This window comes from Rhinoraja longicauda, unplaced genomic scaffold (genome assembly GCF_053455715.1).
Source record: "Rhinoraja longicauda isolate Sanriku21f unplaced genomic scaffold, sRhiLon1.1 Scf000414, whole genome shotgun sequence".
In the NCBI taxonomy this organism is placed as follows: domain Eukaryota; kingdom Metazoa; phylum Chordata; class Chondrichthyes; order Rajiformes; family Arhynchobatidae; genus Rhinoraja; species Rhinoraja longicauda.
In genome coordinates, this window is record NW_027601631.1 from 4,173 (window position 1) to 26,375 (window position 22,203).

Genomic DNA, 22,203 nt, shown 5'->3' on the forward strand with positions numbered 1-22,203 from the left:
AAGGCCGCTCTGAAGGCCCGGCTCGTTGGCCCGGACTGGGTTGACGCGTTGCCGTGGGTTTTACTGGGTGTCCGCACCGCCCCCAAGGAGGACTTGGCCACCTCCTCGGCGGAATTGGTTTACGGGGCTCCGTTGACGGTGCCCGGAGAGTTCGTTCCCCCCGCCCAGGGTCAGGCAGAACAGCCCTCAGCCGCCCTGCAACGCCTTCGGGAGACAGTGGGCTCGCTGGCGCCAGTGCCGACGTCTCGCCACGGTTCGGTCCGGTCACATGTCCCTTCCGCCCTGCAGGACTGTCCTTTTGTGTTCCTGCGTCGGGATGCCCACCGGCCACCCCTTCAGCGGCCTTATGAGGGACCGTTCAAAGTGCTTGAGCGGGGCTCTGCCACCTTCGTGTTGGACATGGGGGGTCGTCCTGAGACGGTCTCTCTTTCACGGCTGAAGCCGGCGCATGTGGACATTAGCCAGCCGGTGCTACTGGCGCAGCCTCGCCCTCGGGGTCGTCCCGCGTCCCGGCCCTTACCCCCGAAGTTCCCGCGGGTGCCTTCCCCTGGCGGGGTGGTTCTGCTTCCTGCGCCCGCCGTGGCGCGCACACGGGCTGGCCGTTTCATCCGTCCCCCTGTCCGTTTCGTGCCTTCGGTTCTTGGGGGGGGGTCCTGTGGCGGCACCCGGGGGCTAGGCCACTCCCTTGGTCATTCCACTCGGCACTCAGTGGACGGGAGGGATTAGGTCACTTCTTGGGTCAGTCCCCTTGGGTCAGGTGGTCTGGGACTATAAAGGGTTTGGGTGTGTCGACTCACGTTCTTCTCGAGTGCGGTGTTTGATATCACAGGTAATACAGTTATTAAAGTTATTAATTACTCACCTGGCGTCTGGCCTGATTACCACGGTGACCGCACCCACTACAATGCGCTGTTTTACTGAGGGGTAACACTTTGCACAATATTTGTACTTTGCACTTAACACTTTGCACAACTTTGCACAAAATGTAGGATCCATGTTTCATTCTCTTTGCAGCATTTGTGGGCTGAGTCCATCTGTCTTGTTTCAATCTTTGCACATTGTTTTGGTGCAGGGTGTATCTGTGCTGTTTCAATCTTTTGTACTGCAGCAGGGTAAGTTGGACACCAAGTGCTGGATAAAGTCAATAGGTCAGGCAGCATCTCTGGAGAACACGAATTCTAAAGAAGGGTCTTGACCCTTAATGTCACCTATCCATGTTCTCAAGAGATACTTGCCTGACCCACTGAGCTACTCCAGCACTTAGTGTCTTTTTTTGCAAACCAGCATCTGCAGTTCTTTGTATCTCCATCAGAAGGTATACCTCATTTTAATCCCTCATAACTGGATATTACCAACAAGGATTTTTTTATTGTTTTAGGATGAATAAGGATGGAGTCAATGTGGCTGCTGCTACCAAGAACCTCCTCACAATGTACAGTGAAATGGACACAGAAGAGAAAGTTAATTTTTACAACTCTTGGGCAGAGAACTATGAAAAGGTAACGTCTATACATGTTTACTTTAGGGGCTAAGACTCTCGCCATCCAACTGTGCAGTAACTTTGCCACTGTTCCTAGGGCCTCACCATGTATCCTCTATAATGCCAGTTACTCTTTTGTACAAATGTCAATGATGAACAAAATGTCCAGCTTTCGGAAACTTTTTCCCCAAGTTTTCTCCAATTGAATTGTTTTGTTATCTGCTTCATTTCTCTATCTCGATGTGCAGTCATATTTAGTTTAGTTTAGAGATACAGCACGGAAACAGGCCTTTCGACTCATCGAGTCTGCACCGACCAGCGATCCCCGCATATTAATACTATCCTACACACACTAGGGACAATTTACATTTATTCCAAGCCAACTAACCTACAAACCCGTAGGTCATTGGAGTGTGGGAGGAACCCGAAGATCTCTGAGAAAACCCACGCAGGGGAGAAGGTACAAACTCCGTACAAATGACACCCATACTCAGGATTGAGCCTGGGTCTCTGGTGCTGTACGGCAGCAACTCTATTACTGTGCCACCATGCTGGCCTATCTATATCAAAAATATATTGCCAAGCAGAAGGCGACCATTCAGTCCATTGAATTTATTCTAGCACTTTGTAGACATCTCCACATTTTTAAGAGTATTGGAAATGTTCCCATTCAGTGAATGGCAGCCTATTGATCAGCCTGTTTTTCTCCATGGTTTTCAGACACCCCATTCCATACTCCAGGTTGAAAAATGGTCTCAGCCCCAAAATGTCGTGTATCTATGTTCTCCAGGGATGTTGCTTGACCAGCTGAGTTACTCCAGCACTTTGTGTCCTCCAAATTAGTCCTCCTCCTACCATCCTTAACTGCAAGGTATAGATTGTCCAGGGTAAAATCCTTTAACCATGAGCAAAATCTCTGTCTCTCCACAGCACATGAGTGTGATGGATTACCAAGCTCCCAGTCATGGTGTGGAAACCATCAATTCAGTATATTCGGAAGATCGAAGCAGTGCGCTGGTTTTCGATGTGCCCTGTGGAACAGGGATGGTGGCGGACCTGGTAAGAGACAAACTCTAATCAAATGTCACAGAGATAATGATGTGAAACTGAGCCATCTGTGCCCATGCAGGAGTGCTAGTGAAGAGGTCCCAGTCAATCTGTTTCTTACTGTGGATGTGGACAGAAATAATGAAATTCTCAACACCACGACCACACAGTTTCTTTCGCAAATCTGAATGACCAACATTTTATAAATAACTTCATTTTCAGAATTGTACCTTCCATCAAACATGCCATGTCTAGAAGTTGTGTTGTTTATTGGAAATGCCCCCGTGTTGTTTCAGATGCTAGAATTCTGAACTAAGAACAGAGCTTGCTGCAAATATTCAGCAATGCAGGCAGTGTCTGTGGAGAGAGAAACAGAGTTAATGCGAGAGAGCATTAAGTAGGTCAAACTGGGATAGAAATAGTGTGCTGCTTTACCTCTAACCATTTAAGCTTTAATAACGATTCAGCAGTTTCCACGGTGATCTTCTCTGGTAATAGCATCAGATGTAAGTCACAAAAACAGACTGCTGGAGGAACCCGGCAGGTCAGATGGCAAGCATGAATGGAAAAAGGACAGACGATGTTTCAGGTCGGGATCTTTCTTCAGACTGATGGAGTCGAGAGGTGAGAGCTGGCAGAGAGGTGAGGGGGTGGGCCCAGAGCTGGCAAATGAGAGGTGGACCCAGGTGAGGAGGGATTGTTTGGTAGATGAGATCAGATGGAGGGGAGAAAGGTAGTGCCCAACACTGGAGATGATAAGTGGGAGAAGACAAGAGATTGTAAATGTTGGAATCAGATAAGAAACGAAGGTGGGGAATGCAACATAGAACGTGAGGGAGAGATAATGAGTAGAAGGGAATGGGGTAGGGGGTAGGGAGAAGATAGGAAATGGAGAGACATGAATTGAGGAGGGATGGGTGATATACAGTTGGAAAGGAGTGGAAAGAAAGGGGAGCGGGTAAGGAAGAGGGGAGCTGGTGAAGGTGATGAAATTGGCGAGTTCTGCATGGGTGCAAGAAGCAGCCCAATGCAGTCATCATGCAGTGGAGAAAGAGTTGGGGAGAGGTGCCAGCATGCATTTGGACAAAGAATGTTCAACAAAAAGACAGGCATAGTGGGAAGGCTCATGACCAGAGCTTTGATTTAAAGAAACTGAGAAAGATCAAAAGAAAAATTTGTTGATCTCTCAGGCTTTCCTGATAGTCATAGTGTCAGACATACAGCATGGAAATAGACCCTTCAGCCCAACTTGCCCATGCCAACTAACTTACCCCATCTACACTAGTCCCACCTGTCCGCATTTGGCCCACAGCCTCCTAAACCTATCCGATCCATGTAACTATAAAAATGTTTTTTTAATGTTGTGATGGTACCAGCCTCAACTACCTCCTCCCTCAGCTTGTTCTACTCTTTGTGTAACAATGCTACCCCTCAGGTTCCTATTAAGTCTTTTCCCCCCTCATCTTAAACGTATGTCGTCTGGTCCTCGATTCCCCTACTCTGGGTAAAAGGCATTTGTGCATTTACCCTTTCTATTCCAAATGATGGGGGAATGAAATTATAAGCATTCCATTTATTCCACCCAGTGGCTTCCAATTATCACCTCCAGTATTGGTTACCATCTCCACCCTTCTCTCCCCCACCTGACACATCTACCAATCAACCCCTCCACACCTGCATCCACCTGCCAGCTCTGCCACCACCCTTTCCACTCACTTCTCTCCACCAGCAATCACCCCTTTATTCCATTAGTGCGGAGGAGGATCCTGGCCCAAAGCATTGTCCGCCTCTTCCCATCAACATCTCGGTTGTACTGGTAATGGGGGCCAAGGAATTGGAAGTTGTTCCAGTGCTGGTGAACGTATGAGATGTCCTGAATGTTGATGGGAAAGGGTTGGACAAGAGGGGATAAGATAGAGTTGAGGTATGAGGAAACAAGTTCAATGGGGGCAAGTTATCCATTTCCTTCCACAGATGCCACCTGACCTGCTGAGTTCCTCCAGTAGTCTGTTTTTGTTTTCGCTCAACGTTCCAACATCCTATGGATCTTATTGGTGACACCTTATGGACAGGATAGGTTTGGGCGATATGGACCAATCCATATCCCCACAGTTCAGACTAGCGTAGCTGGGTCTTGTTGGCCGGTGTGGGCAAGTTGGGCAAGGTGAAATGCAGAAAATTCTGATTCCTTCAGATGCAGAAACTGGGCTTCAAGAACTTCCATGGAATGGATGGCAGTGAAGAAATGCTGAAGATATCTGAATCCAAAGGAATGTACCAGAAGCTGATGCACTGTCTGATAACTGCGGATAAACAGCTGCCCGTAAAAGAAGGTAAATGACTGATATAATCTGTTTCAATGGAAATCCAGGAGAGACGCACATTTATTCTGTAGAATAATCTGTGAGCATAGAGTTTGTGCCCGATATTGAAGAGATCTTCTTGTCTTTAAGGAACAAGATGCTTAGTGGTTAGTCAGACTTATCTAACTTTAATGGAAGTATAAGAAAATAACTGCAGATGCTGGTATATATCGAAGGTATTTATTCACAAAATCCTGGAGTAACTCAGCAGGTCAGGCAGCATCTCAGGAGAGAAGGAATGGGTGACTTTTCGGGTCGAGACCCTTCTTCAGACTGATGTCAGGGGGACGGGACAAAGGAAGGATATAGGTGGAGACAGGAAGATAGAGGGAGGTCTGGGAAGGAGGAGGGGAAGAGAGGGACAGAGGAACTATCTAAAGTTGGAGAAGTCGATGTTCATACTACTGGGCTGCAAGCTTCCCAGGCGAAATATGAGGTGCTGTTCCTCCAATTTCCAGTGGGCCTCACTATGGCACTGGAGGAGGCCCATGACAGAAAGGTCAGACTGGGAATGGGAGGGGGAGTTGAAGTGCTCGGCCACCGGGAGATCAGTTTGGTCAATGTGGACCGAGCGCAGGTGTTGAGTGAAGCGATCGCCATGCCTGCGTTTGGTTTCGCCGATGTAAATAAGTTGACATCTAATCTTTCCAGGTGAGACAAAGGTTCACCTGCACCTCCTCCAACCTCATCTATTGCATCTGCTGCTCTAGATGTCAACTAGATGAAAACCCACGTAGACACAATTGAACGATTGAAAGATTAGGCATGGAAACAGGCCCATCAGCCCAGTGTCCATGCCGATCATCAATCACCCGTTCACACTTGTTCCATGTTATCCTACGTCCGCATATATTCCCGATACACTAAGGCCAATTTGCAAAGGCTATTAACCTATGGGTACTATCTGTATGAAGTTTGTGCATTCGTCCTGTGACCGCGTGGGTTTTCCCCGGGTGCTCTGGTTTCCTCTCGCACTCCAAAGACGTACAGGTTTGTAGGTTAATTGGCTTCGGAACAAATTGTAAATTATCCCTTGTGTGTGTGTTGGATAGTGCTAGTGTATGGGGATTGGTGGCCGGTGCGGACTCGTTGGGCCAAAGGGCCTGTTTCCCCGCAGCATGTCTAAATCTAAATCTGAAACTAATACTAAGCGTCTGGACCCAAAGCGTCACTTATTTTCTACAGAGATTCTGCCTGAATCGCTGAGTTACTCCATCATTTTGCGTCTATCACAGGCAGTACCTCAACAGGTCAGGTGTTTCATTTAATTTAATCTCTAAGAGCATATGCATCTCTTTCAGATGTGTGTGAATATCTGTGTTGCATATCTGTTTGTTGTTGAAATATCCTGCAGGTACCTACGATGTTGTGATGGTTGTTGGTGGAATATCCCAGCGACATCTGCCATGGGAAATCCTTCCAGAATTGCTGAGAATCACCAAAACAGGTCAGTACAAAGGTCAGAAAGGGCAGAAGTAACTCAGCAGATCAGGCAGTATCTCTGGAGAACATGGATATGTGATGTTTGAGGACTTGACCCAAAACGTCACATTTCCATGTTCTCCAGAAATGCTGCCTGACCCGCTGAGCTAATCCAGTACTCCTTCAGTGTTAACAATCACCTGCAATTCCTTGTTTCTACTCAGTAGAAAGGTCCCACAAATGAAGTGGTATCATTGGAACAGCCAAAGGAAGGAGCACACAACCCAAATAAAACATACAGGCCATGTTTAACTGGTAGAGCAAAATGGCAAGGTCACTTCACACTGACCCATACAAAAGGGATCTGGTGTTACAGAAGGATCACTCTAACTGAGCTGCACTCTAGGGTCCTGGAGTTACAGCAGGAGCACTCCACACTGAAGATGGACACAAAATGCTGAAATAACTCAGCAGGTCAAGAGTCTAGAGAGTCAAGAGTGTTTTATTGTCATATGTCCCAGATAAAGCAATGTAATTCTTACTTGCAACAAAACAGAATATGTTGTAGGGACATAGGGATTGGCTGAGAGTTCGAACCCTCGGATTGGCTAACGACGTCACGAGGTGGGCCAGCGCGGGAGAGAAGAGTTAGTCTAGTGTTGAACTCCGTCCGGTAAAGACGTATTCGTTGGTTGTCTACAGTTGTGAGTATTGCGTTTGTTACGGGGTTTTTGCCCATGCAAATAAACTCCGTCTTCAACACTCACCCGCTTCTAGACTCGCCACAATGTAAACATTACACTGTAAACAAAGGAATAAACGAGAAAAAAAGGTTTGTGTGTGTGTATATATATTTATACACACATATACATACACACACACAGACATACATGCACATAAAACAAACAAACATTTCGGGTCAGGACCCTTCTTCTATCTGAAGAAGTCTGAAGAAAGGTCCCGACTTGAAAAGTCACCTGTCCATTTTCTCCAGAAATGCTGTTTGACCCGCTGAGGTATTCTATAATTTTGTGTCTATCTTTGGTACAAACCAACATCTGCAATTCCTTTTTATTTCACTCCATGTTGAGCTGTATTGTAGGGACCTGGTGTTACAGCAGGGTCACTCCACACTGCCCCATACTGTGGGGGTCAAGGTCACTCCACATTGAGCCGCACTGTAGGGACCTGGGTCCATCCAGTGTCCCCTGCTGTGACTACATGCTGTTGGACTGATTCTAGTCAGGCAGACTGCAAGCCTGAACATAGGACATCTTTTCTTCGGCAAGGTGTGATGCCATTATTTATTTTAATTGCGACTGCTGGTCTTTCTTTCAGGAGGGCTTATCTGTGTCACATGGAGGGCTGAGGAGAGTGATCACAGGAGTAAACTGCTTGCTTCCATCCAAGAGTTACTGAAGACAGGGCTGTGGGAGGAGGTTGTGAAACAATATATAGAGAAGTGGCAGAAGGACATGCTGCTCACAGGAGTGTCTGAAGAATACATTGATGGAACCGTATCTGTCTACAGGAAGAAATAACCAGAAGAGATTACACATCTGGCACAGAAGCATATGGCTACACTGCCCAGCTGTCACCATCTATTTTCTACATCAACCTTCTGCCCACTCTCATTATCAAATCTAACACTATTCCTCTCTAACCCATCTCCCTCATATGTGGGGTCCTTCAACCTGTCTACACTATTCAACTTCCCCTTTGTCTGTGGTAGAGAATTCCACATTCCATGACACTTTTGGGAGACAAGTTTCTTCTTAATCAATTCCCCACTGAATTTCTTTGTGACTATGTTACATTGAGCGACTCCTGTTTGGTTTACAAGTGGACCTTAAGACATAGCAGCATCATTTGTTATCTACTTGCCCATTCTCCTAATAGATTAATGTGCTCTTTTAATTTATTGACATACTTCGGTTTGACTGTCCCTCCATTTGCAACCCCTCATACACCTCCACTGCCCATCCACATGCACACAGACACACATACACACACACACACACACACACACAGATATACGCGTACAAACGCACACATATATATGCACACACAGATGGGCACAGATACACACACAGATGCACACACAAACACACACAATTTACAAATTTAATAATTGTGCTTCGGTACATAAATCATTAATGCAAACTATGAACAGCAGCAACCTCAGCACTGATCCTTGCTCCCTACTCTCCACCTTACAGTCTGAACATTTATACATTTTCACTCTTTGTTTCCTGTTCTGAAGCCAGCCACCAATCCATCATATCCCCTGATTTCCTCATTCCCTGAACTTTGTCATCAATATATTATGGACTCCTTATTGAAGGGATTCCGAAAACTGTGAAAAATTACAAGTACCGTAAAACCAATGTCTCCTGTTTTGTTCTTTCCTCAAAGTTATCACCTCAAATAATTAAATAAAACCATTTTGAAATCCACCTTGACTATTCTGGTCGCTCTTTTATTACCTCCATTTGTAGGAATTCAGGTTACGTTTCTGCCACCAGTGTCATAGAGTTGCATAGCACTGAAAGGCAAATGGATTGATAAATTATTTCACTCATCGTTTCCCTTTAAATCAAGAGGTGTTGCCATTTTAATTCGTAAGGGTATACCATTTATACATACTTCCTCTATAGTCGACACTGAAGGTAGATATGTTATATTAGTGGGAGAACTATATTCTACAAAATTGATATTGGTGAATGTCTATGCACCAAATTTTGATAATCCGTTATTTTAAAAATATATATTTAATACCATTCCAGAATTTGGACAATATAACTTGATAATTGGAGGAGATTTAAATTGTACATTAGATCCTTATTTGGATAGATCGTCAACTCAAAGGAAAACAAAATCCAAGTCGTGTAAATTATTAAACTCTTATATAAATAGTGCAAATATAAAAGATGTTTGGAGGATTGAAAATCCTTCAGGCCGAGAGTATTCATTTTATTCACCAGTGCATAAAACTTACTCAAGAATTGACTATTTCTTGGTGGACTCAAAACTTATTCCTTATACGTATAATTCAAAATATCATAATATTATTATATCCGATCATGCCCCTTTAACATTGAGGGTGAAACTCCAAGGAGTAACGGGGAAACAGACTAATTGGAGATTTAATCCGCAAATCTTAATTGAAAAAGCATGTTATGACTATCTTAAATCGCAATTTGAAACTTTTTTTTACGCAAATGACCTCCCTGAAACACCTGCGTCCCTGCTTTGGGAAACATTTAAAACGTTTGTGAGAGGATGTATTATTGCCTTTCAAGCGTCTCAAAACAAGAAGAAGCGGGCTGAACAACATGACCTAGAAAGTCAGATTAAACAGTTAGACATAACAAATGCCATCGCTCCCTCTATTGAAATACATAATAAAATTGCAGCTCTCAAATATAAGTTAAATTATATTCTCTTAGCTCATATTTTAAAGCTTTTTCAATGTACTAAACAAAAACATTTTGAATTTGGAGATAAACCACAGAAATTGCTAGCACGTCAACTCCGCAAATTAGAAGATGATTCTACAATTCATAAAATTAGATCAGAAAACGGAGATTTGCTTAAATTACCTAAGGATATTAATCAGAGATTTTTGCAATTTTATCAGTCATTATATTCATCAAAAATAACAGATAGCTCTGCGCAGATGCAAAACTTTTTGCAGGAATGTAACCTTCCTGGTTTGAATGTGAGTGATAGAAATTCACTGGGCGCAGAAATAACTATGAAAGACGTTGAAGAGACCATTAAATCCATGAAAAATGGGAAGACTCCTGGCCCTGATGGCTTAAATAATGAATTTTATAAAAAATTTAGTGATTTGATCTCTCCACGTTTGCAAACTGTATATAGTCACGCCTTTAAACAACAGAGATTACCGCAAACTCTGACTGAATCAACAATAATCCTCATTCCTAAAATAGATAAGGATTCTGAAGACCCTGGTTCGTATAGGGCGATAGCTCTTTTAAATACTGATCAGAAGATATTAGCGAAAATCTTAGCTCATAGATTAAGTCTAGTTATAGATAAATTGATACACCCCGATCAATCAGGCTTTATAGCCAAACGATATTCATTTTTCAATTTGAGACGCTTGTTCAATATAATATATTCAAATAGACTATTAAACGAAGATTTAGCAATCATCTCGCTAGATGCTGAAAAAGCATTTGATCAAGTAGAATGGCCCTATCTTTTCTCAGTGATGGAAAAATTTCAATTAGGTGAAAATTTTTGTTCATGGGTGAAACTTTTATATACATCCCCAACAGCTAGAATATTAACTAATCAAATGCTGTCATCCAAATTTCATTTATCTAGGGTGTAAGGGGTTTCTGCGCCGAGCTTTCGCCCGACCTAAGGTCCCCGTGCCTTGCTCTGATCCCTTGACCAGGCCGTGCACACTGGTTCCCCGTGAGTGGTTCGACCCACTCACCCCTTACGGTTCTAGACACTGGGCTTAGATGCAGGAGCTCTTATAGTGCAGAAAAAATTCAACCAGACCAGATTTTAAAACCAGGGTTTAAATGAAAAAGGCTTTTATTCAGCACTTGGGACTATTGTCCATGAATACTTATACAGTTCTATAATACATGACTATGAAACACATACCAAATTACACGAATACTTATAACTATGAATCATAAAACACACAGTTCTATAAGACATATACACGAATACCTTTTACTTATGAATTCTTAAACACAGTTCTGCAAGACACATACACGACTGTAAGATGGGGAACGCACGACGCATCGCAACCTTGACCAACACATATTTTAGTACACACCCAACGTTTATTCACAACCACCCTCCCCTCTACACTAAACTATGTCCAGGATATGTAGGATTTGGAATGCATGCTCACCACGGGGCTATTACTGGGGTTACTGGCTGTTCGTTTGGCAGTATTTCTCCTCGAGTTGCGTGCCTGTTCCTCTCTCTTGCATCCGTTTTTCTTGCCTGTCTTTTCTTCCTCCTGCATTCGTTTTCTTGCCTGCTTGCGTTTCTTGCAGGTTTTCTTCTAGCTTCAGCTTCTTCTTCCAGTATTTCTTCGTTGAGTTTAAAACCCAAAAGTAGTGGCCAGTTATACTGTTTCTGACCCGTCCTATCTCCCGCCAGATCTTGGAATCTCTTTGTTCAAAAAGATATGTATGAGGTTTTCTTCTGATCTGCCTTATGTTCGGGGATACCGGGGATGGCCAGAAGGTGTAAATTGGGATTTCATTGTGAGGTGATGGGTGTTAACTGGTTTCCCATCACCTACCAGGTAGTTTTCTATGGGCTATTGTGCCCCCTCACTGAGATGAACTGTTTAGGTCGGCTTGGGGCATTGTGAGTATGCTGATGTCAGCGCCCCAGTGTCTGGACTCCGACCTGGTTTCGTAGGTTTCTGCATGGCCAATACCCATCTTTTGTTCTGGCCGTAGCTTTGCAGAAACCTAGAGACTGGGTTGTAAGGTTTTTACTTTTTTTTGTGGCTGGTCACGAGGTCCTGCGGCCATTTTAGGACCCATGGATTGTGACATCCTTTGTTAATCTGACCGCAGCCTTTCTCCGCTATCAGCCCCAGTCTCTCGTTTAAAATGTCCAAACTGCAGCTCTTTGGTATTGTGTTGCTTTCCAAATGAGGGAAAACTTCTCAAATCTTACAGTCCCTCCTGTTGATTTGCATAACCCCAGCTTATCGAATCAATTAAATAATGTGGTTGAGCAATGTTTTCCCGATTCTCCATATCCAGACCCCTGAGGTTTTAACTAAACTAGTGTTTCATTGCGAACGTACAGTCCCCATCTTAGGCTGACATTTACTGCCCGTGTCCCGGGCAAAACTATATTACAAGTATGTACATTTTCATGTCGGACACATACACCTACACCTTGTCCCAGGCCGATGCCTCCGCCATCCTCCTACTGGTGTCAGCTGTAATGTAGGACATGAAAACAATACAACAGTAAAACGATACATTTTTTTACATTCCTTCACAATCACTCTTGATACAAATTCGAATACAAAAACCTAGTTTATACAAATTTTAAAAGGGGACAATATAAAACACAGTCTACTCGGTGTGGAGGGGGGGCACGTCCTCCTAGCAGCTTGCGGCTGGGTCCTGCTTGCCCACCCGCACGTAACGGTCTCTCCATTCCCCTTGATGTACTCGGTTATTGAGGTGCTGCCCTCTTTTACATTTTCCCCTTAGTGGTTTTTGGGCACTCACCCTCCTGTGCTACTGCCAGTGGAACTGTGGGAGGTGTCATGCGTGGTCATGTGATGAGTTCAGTGGCGTTTACCGGGATCGGGGAAAGGGGGACCCCACAAGCCCGCGAGCTAACATCCCACCTCATCCCCTTACCGTCATCCTGCCACTGTCTCTGGAAAAATATGCTGTTGCCCGTGGGGCAACGATACCTCGAACCCCACATACACATATAAATCCCCTCATCCGGTTCCCACCATTTGTCCCAACACACACTCAACTGTTCTTTAGTCCCAGAAATAGTCCTGTGAGTGTTGTTGTTAAGTCTCTCCCACTCAACAGTGGAGTTGGCCATTGTCCTGCTCGTTTTCCTCAGCCACCACCGCCTGCTCGCGGGGACCTTCCCCGTGCATACCAGGCCAATCCTTTTGCCAACGGTGGCGCTGATCTTTTGGGCGATGATCTTGACTCTCGGGCACCATAATGAGGTGTCCCGATAAGCAAAACCTGGGGCGCTGGAATACTCTGAAGAGTTCGATCCCAGCCACCCCGGCCACCGGCCTTCATGGAAGTAAACTGCGGTCTCCTCCGCTTCTCTCCTTCCAGTCCCATCGGTCGTGATGGGAGCCGAGTCCCCGGAGCAGCCGTAGACGATGATGTCCTTGGTGTGGCCCCGATAGGTCCACCCACATCCGATCGCCGTGGCAAAGATCCACCATACGAGTGCCTCCTTCCACTCCAGAAAACAGATAAAGAAGAATGGTATAGCCAGCCTCTTGGGGAGCGCTTGGCTTTGTTAAACGCCTCTGCGGGCGGGTCTCTTGACCCCCAGCCTGCACCCCACACCCACACATCCTGGACGCATCAACTTTATTTAAACGCTAACTATCCCCACAAAACTTATACAAAAATAGCTTATCCTTATCTAAAATACCTATCCACCCCTTATTTATATTACCTAAAATATAATACAGTGCCGCCTTCCCAGGGCGGCTCAGCTAATCCCTGTCAGGGCTGCAGCGGGTCGTCTCCTGCGGCTGCACCACGCTGTCTCCCACCTTTGATCCTCCGCAGCCTGTCGCTGCCTGGCGGGGGCTAGGTCCCCTCCGGGACGTAAGCTCCCTCCTCCCTACTTGGCTGTGATTGACCTCTGGCCAAAACTTCCTAAGTTGGGGTTTCCTGCTGGACCTACGGAGGATCACCTTAGACACTGCCTCCTGGACAGCCTGGCTGAGGACCGGTTCCTGCCGTGCCGCAGCTCGGGTACCCCCCGCAGCTGCCGACCCTGGCCCCGCCTCATCCAGCTCTGCCCCCTTGGTGCTGGGTATACCCGCGGCATCCGGCCTCACTCTACCTGTATCTACAGGTGGTGAGCCTTCGCTCGCTACCCCCGCCTTCCTGGTGCTTGATTCGGGGACGTTACTGTCGTCCCCCTCCGACTCCTCTTCCTCCGTAATGGGATCCAGCCCCTGGTCGAGCTGATCAGGCTCTTCCTCACCTGAATCCCACCCAAAACGGGAGACTCTCCATTCCTGGAGAATGTCCTCCCCCCTCACGCAGGCATTCTTGCCTGTCTGCGTGACCTGCCTCATCCTTGGCTGTGAACGCGCGCCAGCCTGTTCCTTCCCTGTGAACCCTGCCAGTGCGAAAGGGACCCCCGTGGACAGGGGAGAGTCAAAGGGTTCCTCGGTGTGGACCACGGTGCATGAAGCCCCCGTGTCCAACAGATAACTGCCCCTTTGCCTCTCCACTACCATCTCCACAAGCGGTCTCTTCCACGCATCGTAGCGGAGAGGATACAGATAGGCAGGCTGCGTGGGCTGATGTCATTGGGGAATGTCCAGTGCCCCCCTCGCACCCGGTGAGCCGGTAGCGACTGCCACCTTCCCCTGGGCGGCCATGAGGGACTGCATCACCTCGATCATTGTTTCGATGATCTCCGGCTTAACTGGGACCTCGGTGCGCTGGGTGGTGCCAACCCTATCTTCCTTGGTGTGGGCCCTGCAATCCTTCTGCCAGTGTCCCACCTTACCGCATCTGAAACACTTTGACTGTGTGGTAGGGTTACCCTCCTGTCGCCACTCCTTTTGGGCCAGTGCAGTAGCCTCCGCTACGTACACCTTCTCTTTTTCGAGTCGGGTCGACGTACTCCGGGTGTTTCTATACCCTACCGTGAGATGGTCCAAAACCGCCTCCTCCGTGCTATTTGTGGGATCAAACCAGGCTTTCGCCTGCTCCCTGACGGCTGCCAGGCTGTTTGACACCAAGCAACGGAGCCACTGGGCTCTCCCATTCCCGGCCAGGTCATCCCGCGCGGGGACGTGCGGGCAACTGCTCTGATATACTGACCACAGTCGCGCCGCAAAAACCTTTGGGGGTTCTCCCTCCATCTGGAGGGTCCTCTCCAATCGGGCAAATGGACCCTCATCGCCTACCCCCAAGACTTCCAGGACCTCGTCCCGCAGGAGATCGTAGGTCCTGGTCCCCCTTTTACTCTCGTCTGAGAGGCATTGGAGGATCGAGCTGTCCAGGGAGAACAGCAACAATTTTGCCCGTTCTCCCTCGTCGCAACCGTTGATTGCGGCGGTTTGCTCGATCTCCCTAAAATGCAGCGAAGGGTCCCCTGATTCGGACAATTTAATTACATGTCCGATCATAGCTCTTAACTGCTGGGAGCTGTGGGGCACCACGATCTCACTCTGAATGGGTCCGGCGTCCCCATTCAGCGCGGTGGGTCCCCGTCTGGTTTCCAGGACCGGGCACATGGGCGCCGGTGCCGAGTCCTCGACCGGGAGCTCCTCTCTCTCCCCTACACTACCCCTTTTCCAGGATGCCTCGTAGCTAGGGGAATTGTGGAGTCTGGTGGCTGAAGCCACCACGGTCTTTCTAGGGATCGGAACCGGGACCTTCGCACCCGCTAGTGACTGGCCCGCGGGGGGGTTCATCAAACAGACCAGCCCGCTTGCTTTATTTAAAGCACCCCGCAGACCCTCTATCTCCTGCAGGCAGGCCCCGTGGTCGGCCCCTTCCGACCTGTCCTCCAAAACCATTTTATAGGCTGCCCTAACTCCCTTAAGTTTCTCTTCCTGGGTCTCCAGCTGGTGGCTCAGGGAAGCGCACTGCTCCCTGAGCTTGCCCTTACTGCGCATAGCCTCAGTGATCTGACACTCCATCAGCTCTACCCTGGCTTCGTGGCGGTTGGTCACGACCCGGCGCTCCTTGTTTAAAGAGTCCAGAGCCTCAATCAACTGGTTCCCACCCGCAGCCTTCTCCTCTACCTCCTCCTGAAGGTCCCTGATCTGGGCTGCCTGTGCCACAACCACGCGGTCCAAAAGCTGGACCTGCTTTTTATAGCAGGTCAGCCAGACCGCCTTCTCTACAGATTTCTTATGGGCTTTACTGGCCGTCCACCGGATCGCTGCATCCAGTGGGCGCTTGTCATCTAGTAACGCACACATCCATTGTTTGGTGATATTCACCTTACTAAACACATAGTCCGCAATGCGCTCGTCCATTATGTCCCTAGTTTTAAAATCTTTTTCTGGTACACTATCATCCTGCTGCCAGTGTCCCTTCGTGGTCGCCATTATCTGTAAGGGGTTTCTGCGCCGAGCTTTCCCCCGACCTAAGGTCCCCGTGCCTTGCTCTGATCCCTTGACCAGGCCGTGCACACTGGTTCCCCGTGAGTGGTTCGACCCACTCACCCCTTACGGTTCTAGACACTGGGCTTAGATGCAGGAGCTCTTATAGTGCAGAAAAAATTCAACCAGACCAGATTTTAAAACCAGGGTTTAAATGAAAAAGGCTTTTATTCAGCACTTGGGACTATTGTCCATGAATACTTATACAGTTCTATAATACATGACTATGAAACACATACCAAATTACACGAATACTTATAACTATGAATCATAAAACACACAGTTCTATAAGACATATACACGAATACCTTTTACTTATGAATTCTTAAACACAGTTCTGCAAGACACATACACGAATACCTTTTACTTATGAATTCTTAAACACAGTTCTGCAAGACACATACACGACTGTAAGATGGGGAACGCACGACGCATCGCAACCTTGACCAACACATATTTTAGTACACACCCAACGTTTATTCACAACCACCCTCCCCTCTACACTAAACTATGTCCAGGATATGTAGGATTTGGAATGCATGCTCACCACGGGGCTATTACTGGGGTTACTGGCTGTTCGTTTGGCAGTATTTCTCCTCGAGTTGCGTGCCTGTTCCTCTCTCTTGCATCCGTTTTTCTTGCCTGTCTTTTCTTCCTCCTGCATTCGTTTTCTTGCCTGCTTGCGTTTCTTGCAGGTTTTCTTCTAGCTTCAGCTTCTTCTTCCAGTATTTCTTCGTTGAGTTTAAAACCCAAAAGTAGTGGCCAGTTATACTGTTTCTGACCCGTCCTATCTCCCGCCAGATCTTGGAATCTCTTTGTTCAAAAAGATATGTATGAGGTTTTCTTCTGATCTGCCTTATGTTCGGGGATACCGGGGATGGCCAGAAGGTGTAAATTGGGATTTCATTGTGAGGTGATGGGTGTTAACTGGTTTCCCATCACCTACCAGGTAGTTTTCTATGGGCTATTGTGCCCCCTCACTGAGATGAACTGTTTAGGTCGGCTTGGGGCATTGTGAGTATGCTGATGTCAGCGCCCCAGTGTCTGGACTCCGACCTGGTTTCGTAGGTTTCTGCATGGCCAATACCCATCTTTTGTTCTGGCCGTAGCTTTGCAGAAACCTAGAGACTGGGTTGTAAGGTTTTTACTTTTTTTTGTGGCTGGTCACGAGGTCCTGCGGCCATTTTAGGACCCATGGATTGTGACATCCTTTGTTAATCTGACCGCAGCCTTTCTCCGCTATCAGCCCCAGTCTCTCGTTTAAAATGTCCAAACTGTAGCTCTTTGGTATTGTGTTGCTTTCCAAATGAGGGAAAACTTCTCAAATCTTACAAGGGGTTGTAGACAAGGATGTCCACTATCACCGCTACTATTTGCCCTTATAGAACCACTTGCTGAGAGTATTAGATCAAATCCAGATATTCATGGCTATAATACTAAACATACAACCAATAAAATTTCTTTATATGCGGATGATGTATTAATATATATTACAAAGCCAGAAATTAGCATTCCGAATTTATTAAATCTCATAACTCAATTTGGTTCATTTTCAGGTTATAGAATTAACTGGTACAAAAGTGAAATTATGCCAATAATGGAGCAGAATCCGGCCATACTTCAACAATTTCCTTTTAAAATTGCCTATGAAAAGTTTAAATATCTTGGAATTTACGTGACTAGGAAATATACTTCTTTATTTAAATTAAATTTTCCTCCTTTACTCACTAAATTACATAAAAATATCCAATTTTGGAAAACACTTCCTATATCATTAGTTGGTCGTAGTAATGCTATAAAGATGATCTTTCTCCCACAGCTACTATACTTATTTCAAGCAATTCCGATCTATCTTCCAAAAAAGTTTTTTTTTTAAATTGATTCAATAGTTACTAATTTTATTTGGGACTACAAGACTCATAGAATAAATAAAAGACATCTATGTAAGTCTAAAACTAATGGAGGAATTGCCTTACCTAACTTCTTATTTTATTATTGGGCGGTTAATATTAAAAATATAACCTGCTGGTTGGATGATTCTGATCAACAACCGAATTGGTTAAAGATGGAGAAAGAGGATTGTTTACCATTTGATATTGGTGCGATCCTCTTAGCTCCAATAAATTTAAATAAAAAAACATATGGAGGTAATCCCATTATACACAGTGTTATCCGTACCTGGAAACAATTAAAGCTTACGTTAAAATTGAGTAAATTATCTGTTTTCCTTCCTATTGCGAATAACCCTTCTTTTCAACCGTCTGTCTTAGATAGAGGATTTGCTCAATGGAAAAGTTATGGAATTAAAAGGGTGGGAGATCTTTATCATAAGGGAACTTTTCTTTCTTTTCAGGATTTACAGCAGAAGTACGGATTACATGGTAATAATTATTTTAGATATTTACAACTTAGAGATTATGTAAAATTACATATGCAAGAATATAAGTTTAGAGGTCCAGAAACACTTGATGTATGCCTGAATCGACATTATAATTCAAATAAATTAATATCCTTTATTTATAACACTCTCCTAGACACTGACATTCCGTCATCAGAATCTTATAGACGAGCATGGGAGGACGAATTGAAGCAACTCATAATGCAAGATATATGGGATGAAAGTTTACCACACCACACCACCACAGTGTCATGCCACCCCAGTAACGGACTGTTCCAGATGCTACGGTCAGGCAAACGCCTCCGCTGTCACGCTGTGAAAACGGAGAGGATGAGACGGAGCTTCTTCCCACAGGCCATCAGGACTGTCAACTTTGATAACCCCAGAGACTAAATTTTTGTCGACACTTTTTGGGCTATGTTTAGTAACTTATTAACTTTATTTATATGCTGTAACTGTAATTATTTTTGTGCACAACCCGCAGGCATTGCCACTTTCATTTCACTGCACATCGAGTATGTGTATGTGACAAATAAATTTGACTTGACTTGACTTGAACATATACACCAATGTTCATTAAATACTAGACATTCCTTAATACAATTTAAAATAATACATAGGTTACATTATTCGAAGACGAAATTAAATAGGATTTTTCCTAGTATCTCTCCTATTTGTGATAAATGTCAATTTCAAGAAGCTAATTTAACTCATATTTTCGTAACTTGTATAAAAATGCAAAACTTCTGGTTGGAGATTTTTAAAATAGTTTCTAAAGTTATTAACAAGCAATTGGACATGGATCCAAAATTAATTATATTAGGATTATCAGAACATACTACAAACTTTACAACAAGTCAAGTACATTTTCTTGATTACAGTCTAATAACTGCGAAAAAATTAATACTTAAATTTTGGAAAAAACCAATAACCCCCACAATTAAAATATGGACTACGGAAATGACAGAGACCCTGCATTTGGAAAAAATAAGATTTGCCTTAATTGACAAACCTGAGTTATTTTTAAAAATATGGTCTCCATTTATTGAATTTTTAGAAAAGTAAATGGGTTTGGCACAGGACTAAAATAATTTTTTTAAATTAAAAGTTGTAACTTGAGTTAGGGGTTGGATGTACAACTGTGGTTATTGTCTCCCGGATCTACTCCCTTTAATTTTTATAGTTATATATATTTTTTTTTATCCTCTTAGTCTCTCTTTCCAATAGTTTATAGGTTTTTTTTTTGTTGTTGTTTTTTGTTTTTTTTTCCTTTCTTCTTTATTTTTTTATTTTCTCTTTAAAAATTTAAAAATTGAAGCTATTTAAGAACTCTGTAACAAATGTGTCTTTTATTTCTATTTGTACATATGCTTTTCAAAAATTTTTTAAAAAGAAGAAAAAAAAAGAGTTGCATAGCATCAAACCAGGCCGATTCACCAACAGTTCACGGAAAGTAAGTTTAGAAAAGGGATTAGTGTAAATGTGTTCTCAATGGCTGGCGCAGTCCTGATTTGACTTGGTTGTATTTCTGTATTGTATTATCTGATTTGAATGGACGAAACAAAGCTTTTTACTGTAAAGAGACACAAAATGCTGCAGTTACTCAGCGGGACAGGAAGCATCTCTGGAGAGAAGGAATGGGTAACATTTTGGGTCGAGACCCATCTTCAAACTGTGAGTCAGGGGACAGGGAAATTAGAGACATGAAAATTAGTGATATGGAGCATGTAAGGTGTGAAAAGGACAGATCAAAGCAGACATTGGTCAACAAAATGTACATTGGTTCATTGTTGGCTGAGGGGAAGGTGATAAGCAGGCATATAAACATTAATCATTAATATAAAATTAATCATTAATTAATCAAACCTCAGTAAACGTGATAAAAATAAACCTAAACCTAATAGAATTTCCTCTTGTTTTATGGTTCTATAAGTCTATTTGCACCTTTACCAACAATGTTCAATGTCCTCTTTTACTTTAGTTGTGTTATACCTTTCTCTTCTTCTATGGATGATATTTAGGCGACTTACATTTCTTGAAGACATCTCCCCCATCCTTCGCTCCATTCCCTGACTGTCAGTCTGAAGAAGAGTCTCGACCTTAAACATTATTTCACGTTCTTGTGCGACCGTGTGAGTTTTCTCCAGGTGCTGTGGTTTCCCCCCATTTCTCAAATTAATAATATTAACAATGATACGCTTCAGAGCATATTCTGGTTTCAATCACAATCACAATAATACTTTATTAGCCAAATATGTTTTGCAACATATGATGAACTTCATTTGCCATACAGTTATTACAATAGGACAAACAAAATACATTTTAACATGAACATCCACCACAGTGACTCCTCCACATTCCTCACTGTGATGGAAGGCGACAAAAAAGTTCAATCTCTCCCTTCTTTGTCCTCCAGCGGTCGGGGGCCTCTAACCTTCCGTTGACGGGACGATCTTGACTCCCCTAGTTGTCGGCGGGTCTTCCTCGTCGGGGTGATCAAGCTCCTGCATGGGGGGGGGTCTCAGCTCCCCCACGCAGGCGATCTACCCCGGGTCGGGGCTTGTCGAACCTCGTGCAGCTTTGGAGCTCCCGATCGGTCTCAACACGAGACTGCGAGCTCCGCGATGTTGAAGTCTGCAGGCCGCGTTGGAGCATCGATCCCAGACAAGGGCTCCTGATAAGATGATAAGTCCACTCCCCAAGGTGGGGCTCAAAGTCAGTCCCAGGCAAGGCCTCCAGCTCCGTGATGTTAGGCCGCAGAGCGACCGGAGATATGATCTGCAAAGCAATCGTATCTCTGGCAAGGTAAGAGATTGAAAAAAGTTTCCCCCTGCCCCCTCCCCCCACATAAAACAAACCAGAGAACAATAACACAAACTTTTTAAAAACTTAACAAAAACAGCAAAAAAGGTTTGAAAAGGACAGACAGTCTGTAGGCGAGGCAGCCATCGTGCGGCGCCCCCTGGTGTTTAATTGGTTTAATAGCCTGATGGTTACAGATTGTGGTAATGATTTTTGATTGCTTTGAATTGAATAAATTTTGAATTGAATTGAATAAATTTTATTAGCCAAGTATGTATACATACAAGGAATTTGCCTTGGTGCTTTGCTCGCAAGTAACAACATGATATACAGTAAGCAATTAGAAATAAAACATTATAATTTAAACATGTGAAGAATGAAAGAAAATACCAGAGCAAAAGGAGGCTACAGACTTTTGGTTGTTGAGTAGAGCTACTGCTCGTGGAAAAAAGCTGTTTTTATGTCTGGCTGTGGCGGCTTTGACAGTCCGGAGTCGCCTTCCAGAGGGAAGTGCTTCAAAGATTTTGTGGCCAGGGTGAGAGGGGTCAGAGATGATCTTACCCGCTCGCCTCCTGGCCCTTGCAGTGTAGAGTTCGTTGATGGGGGGAACGTTGCAACCAACAACCTTCGTGGCTGATCGAACAATGCGCTGCAGCCTCCGGATGTCACGCTTGGTGGCTGAACCAAACCAGACCATGATGGAGAAAGTAACAACAGACTCTATGATGGCCGTATAAAACTGGACCATCATTGCCTGTGGCAGCTTGTGTTTCCTCAGCTGCCGCAGGAAGTACATCCTCTGTTGGGCCTTTTT

General features: G+C 44.8%; 1 protein-coding gene across 3 annotated transcripts; it reads left to right on the plus strand.

The window, feature by feature from the left end:
- The first annotated feature begins 1,356 nt into the window (after positions 1-1,356).
- On the plus strand, positions 1,357-19,074 carry LOC144590939 (methyltransferase-like protein 27). Of its 3 annotated transcripts, none has more exons than XM_078395284.1 (5): positions 1,357-1,499; positions 2,411-2,539; positions 4,722-4,860; positions 6,245-6,337; positions 18,724-19,074. In XM_078395284.1, the coding sequence occupies exons 1-5, from the start codon at positions 1,380-1,382 to the stop codon at positions 18,978-18,980; spliced, it is 738 nt and encodes a 245-aa protein (XP_078251410.1). In that variant the 5' UTR covers positions 1,357-1,379; the 3' UTR covers positions 18,981-19,074. The 3 variants fall into 3 exon arrangements, with proteins under 3 accessions (XP_078251410.1, XP_078251411.1, XP_078251412.1); XM_078395285.1 differs by lacking the exon at positions 18,724-19,074 and adding an exon at positions 7,651-8,762 and having other exon boundaries at positions 1,358-1,499; XM_078395286.1 differs by lacking the exons at positions 6,245-6,337; positions 18,724-19,074 and adding an exon at positions 7,651-8,762 and having other exon boundaries at positions 1,358-1,499.
- Positions 19,075-22,203: the final 3,129 nt, after the last annotated feature.

Excerpts from the sequence above, each read along its gene's own strand:
- LOC144590939 (XM_078395284.1), top strand. The coding sequence starts at position 1,380 with ATGAATAAGGATGGAGTCAATGTGGCTGCTGCTACCAAGAACCTCCTC. Across the intron at positions 1,500-2,410 it reads GGGCAGAGAACTATGAAAAG|CACATGAGTGTGATGGATTA; the intron begins GTAACGTCTATA and ends GTCTCTCCACAG. Across the intron at positions 2,540-4,721 it reads CAGGGATGGTGGCGGACCTG|ATGCAGAAACTGGGCTTCAA; the intron begins GTAAGAGACAAA and ends TGATTCCTTCAG.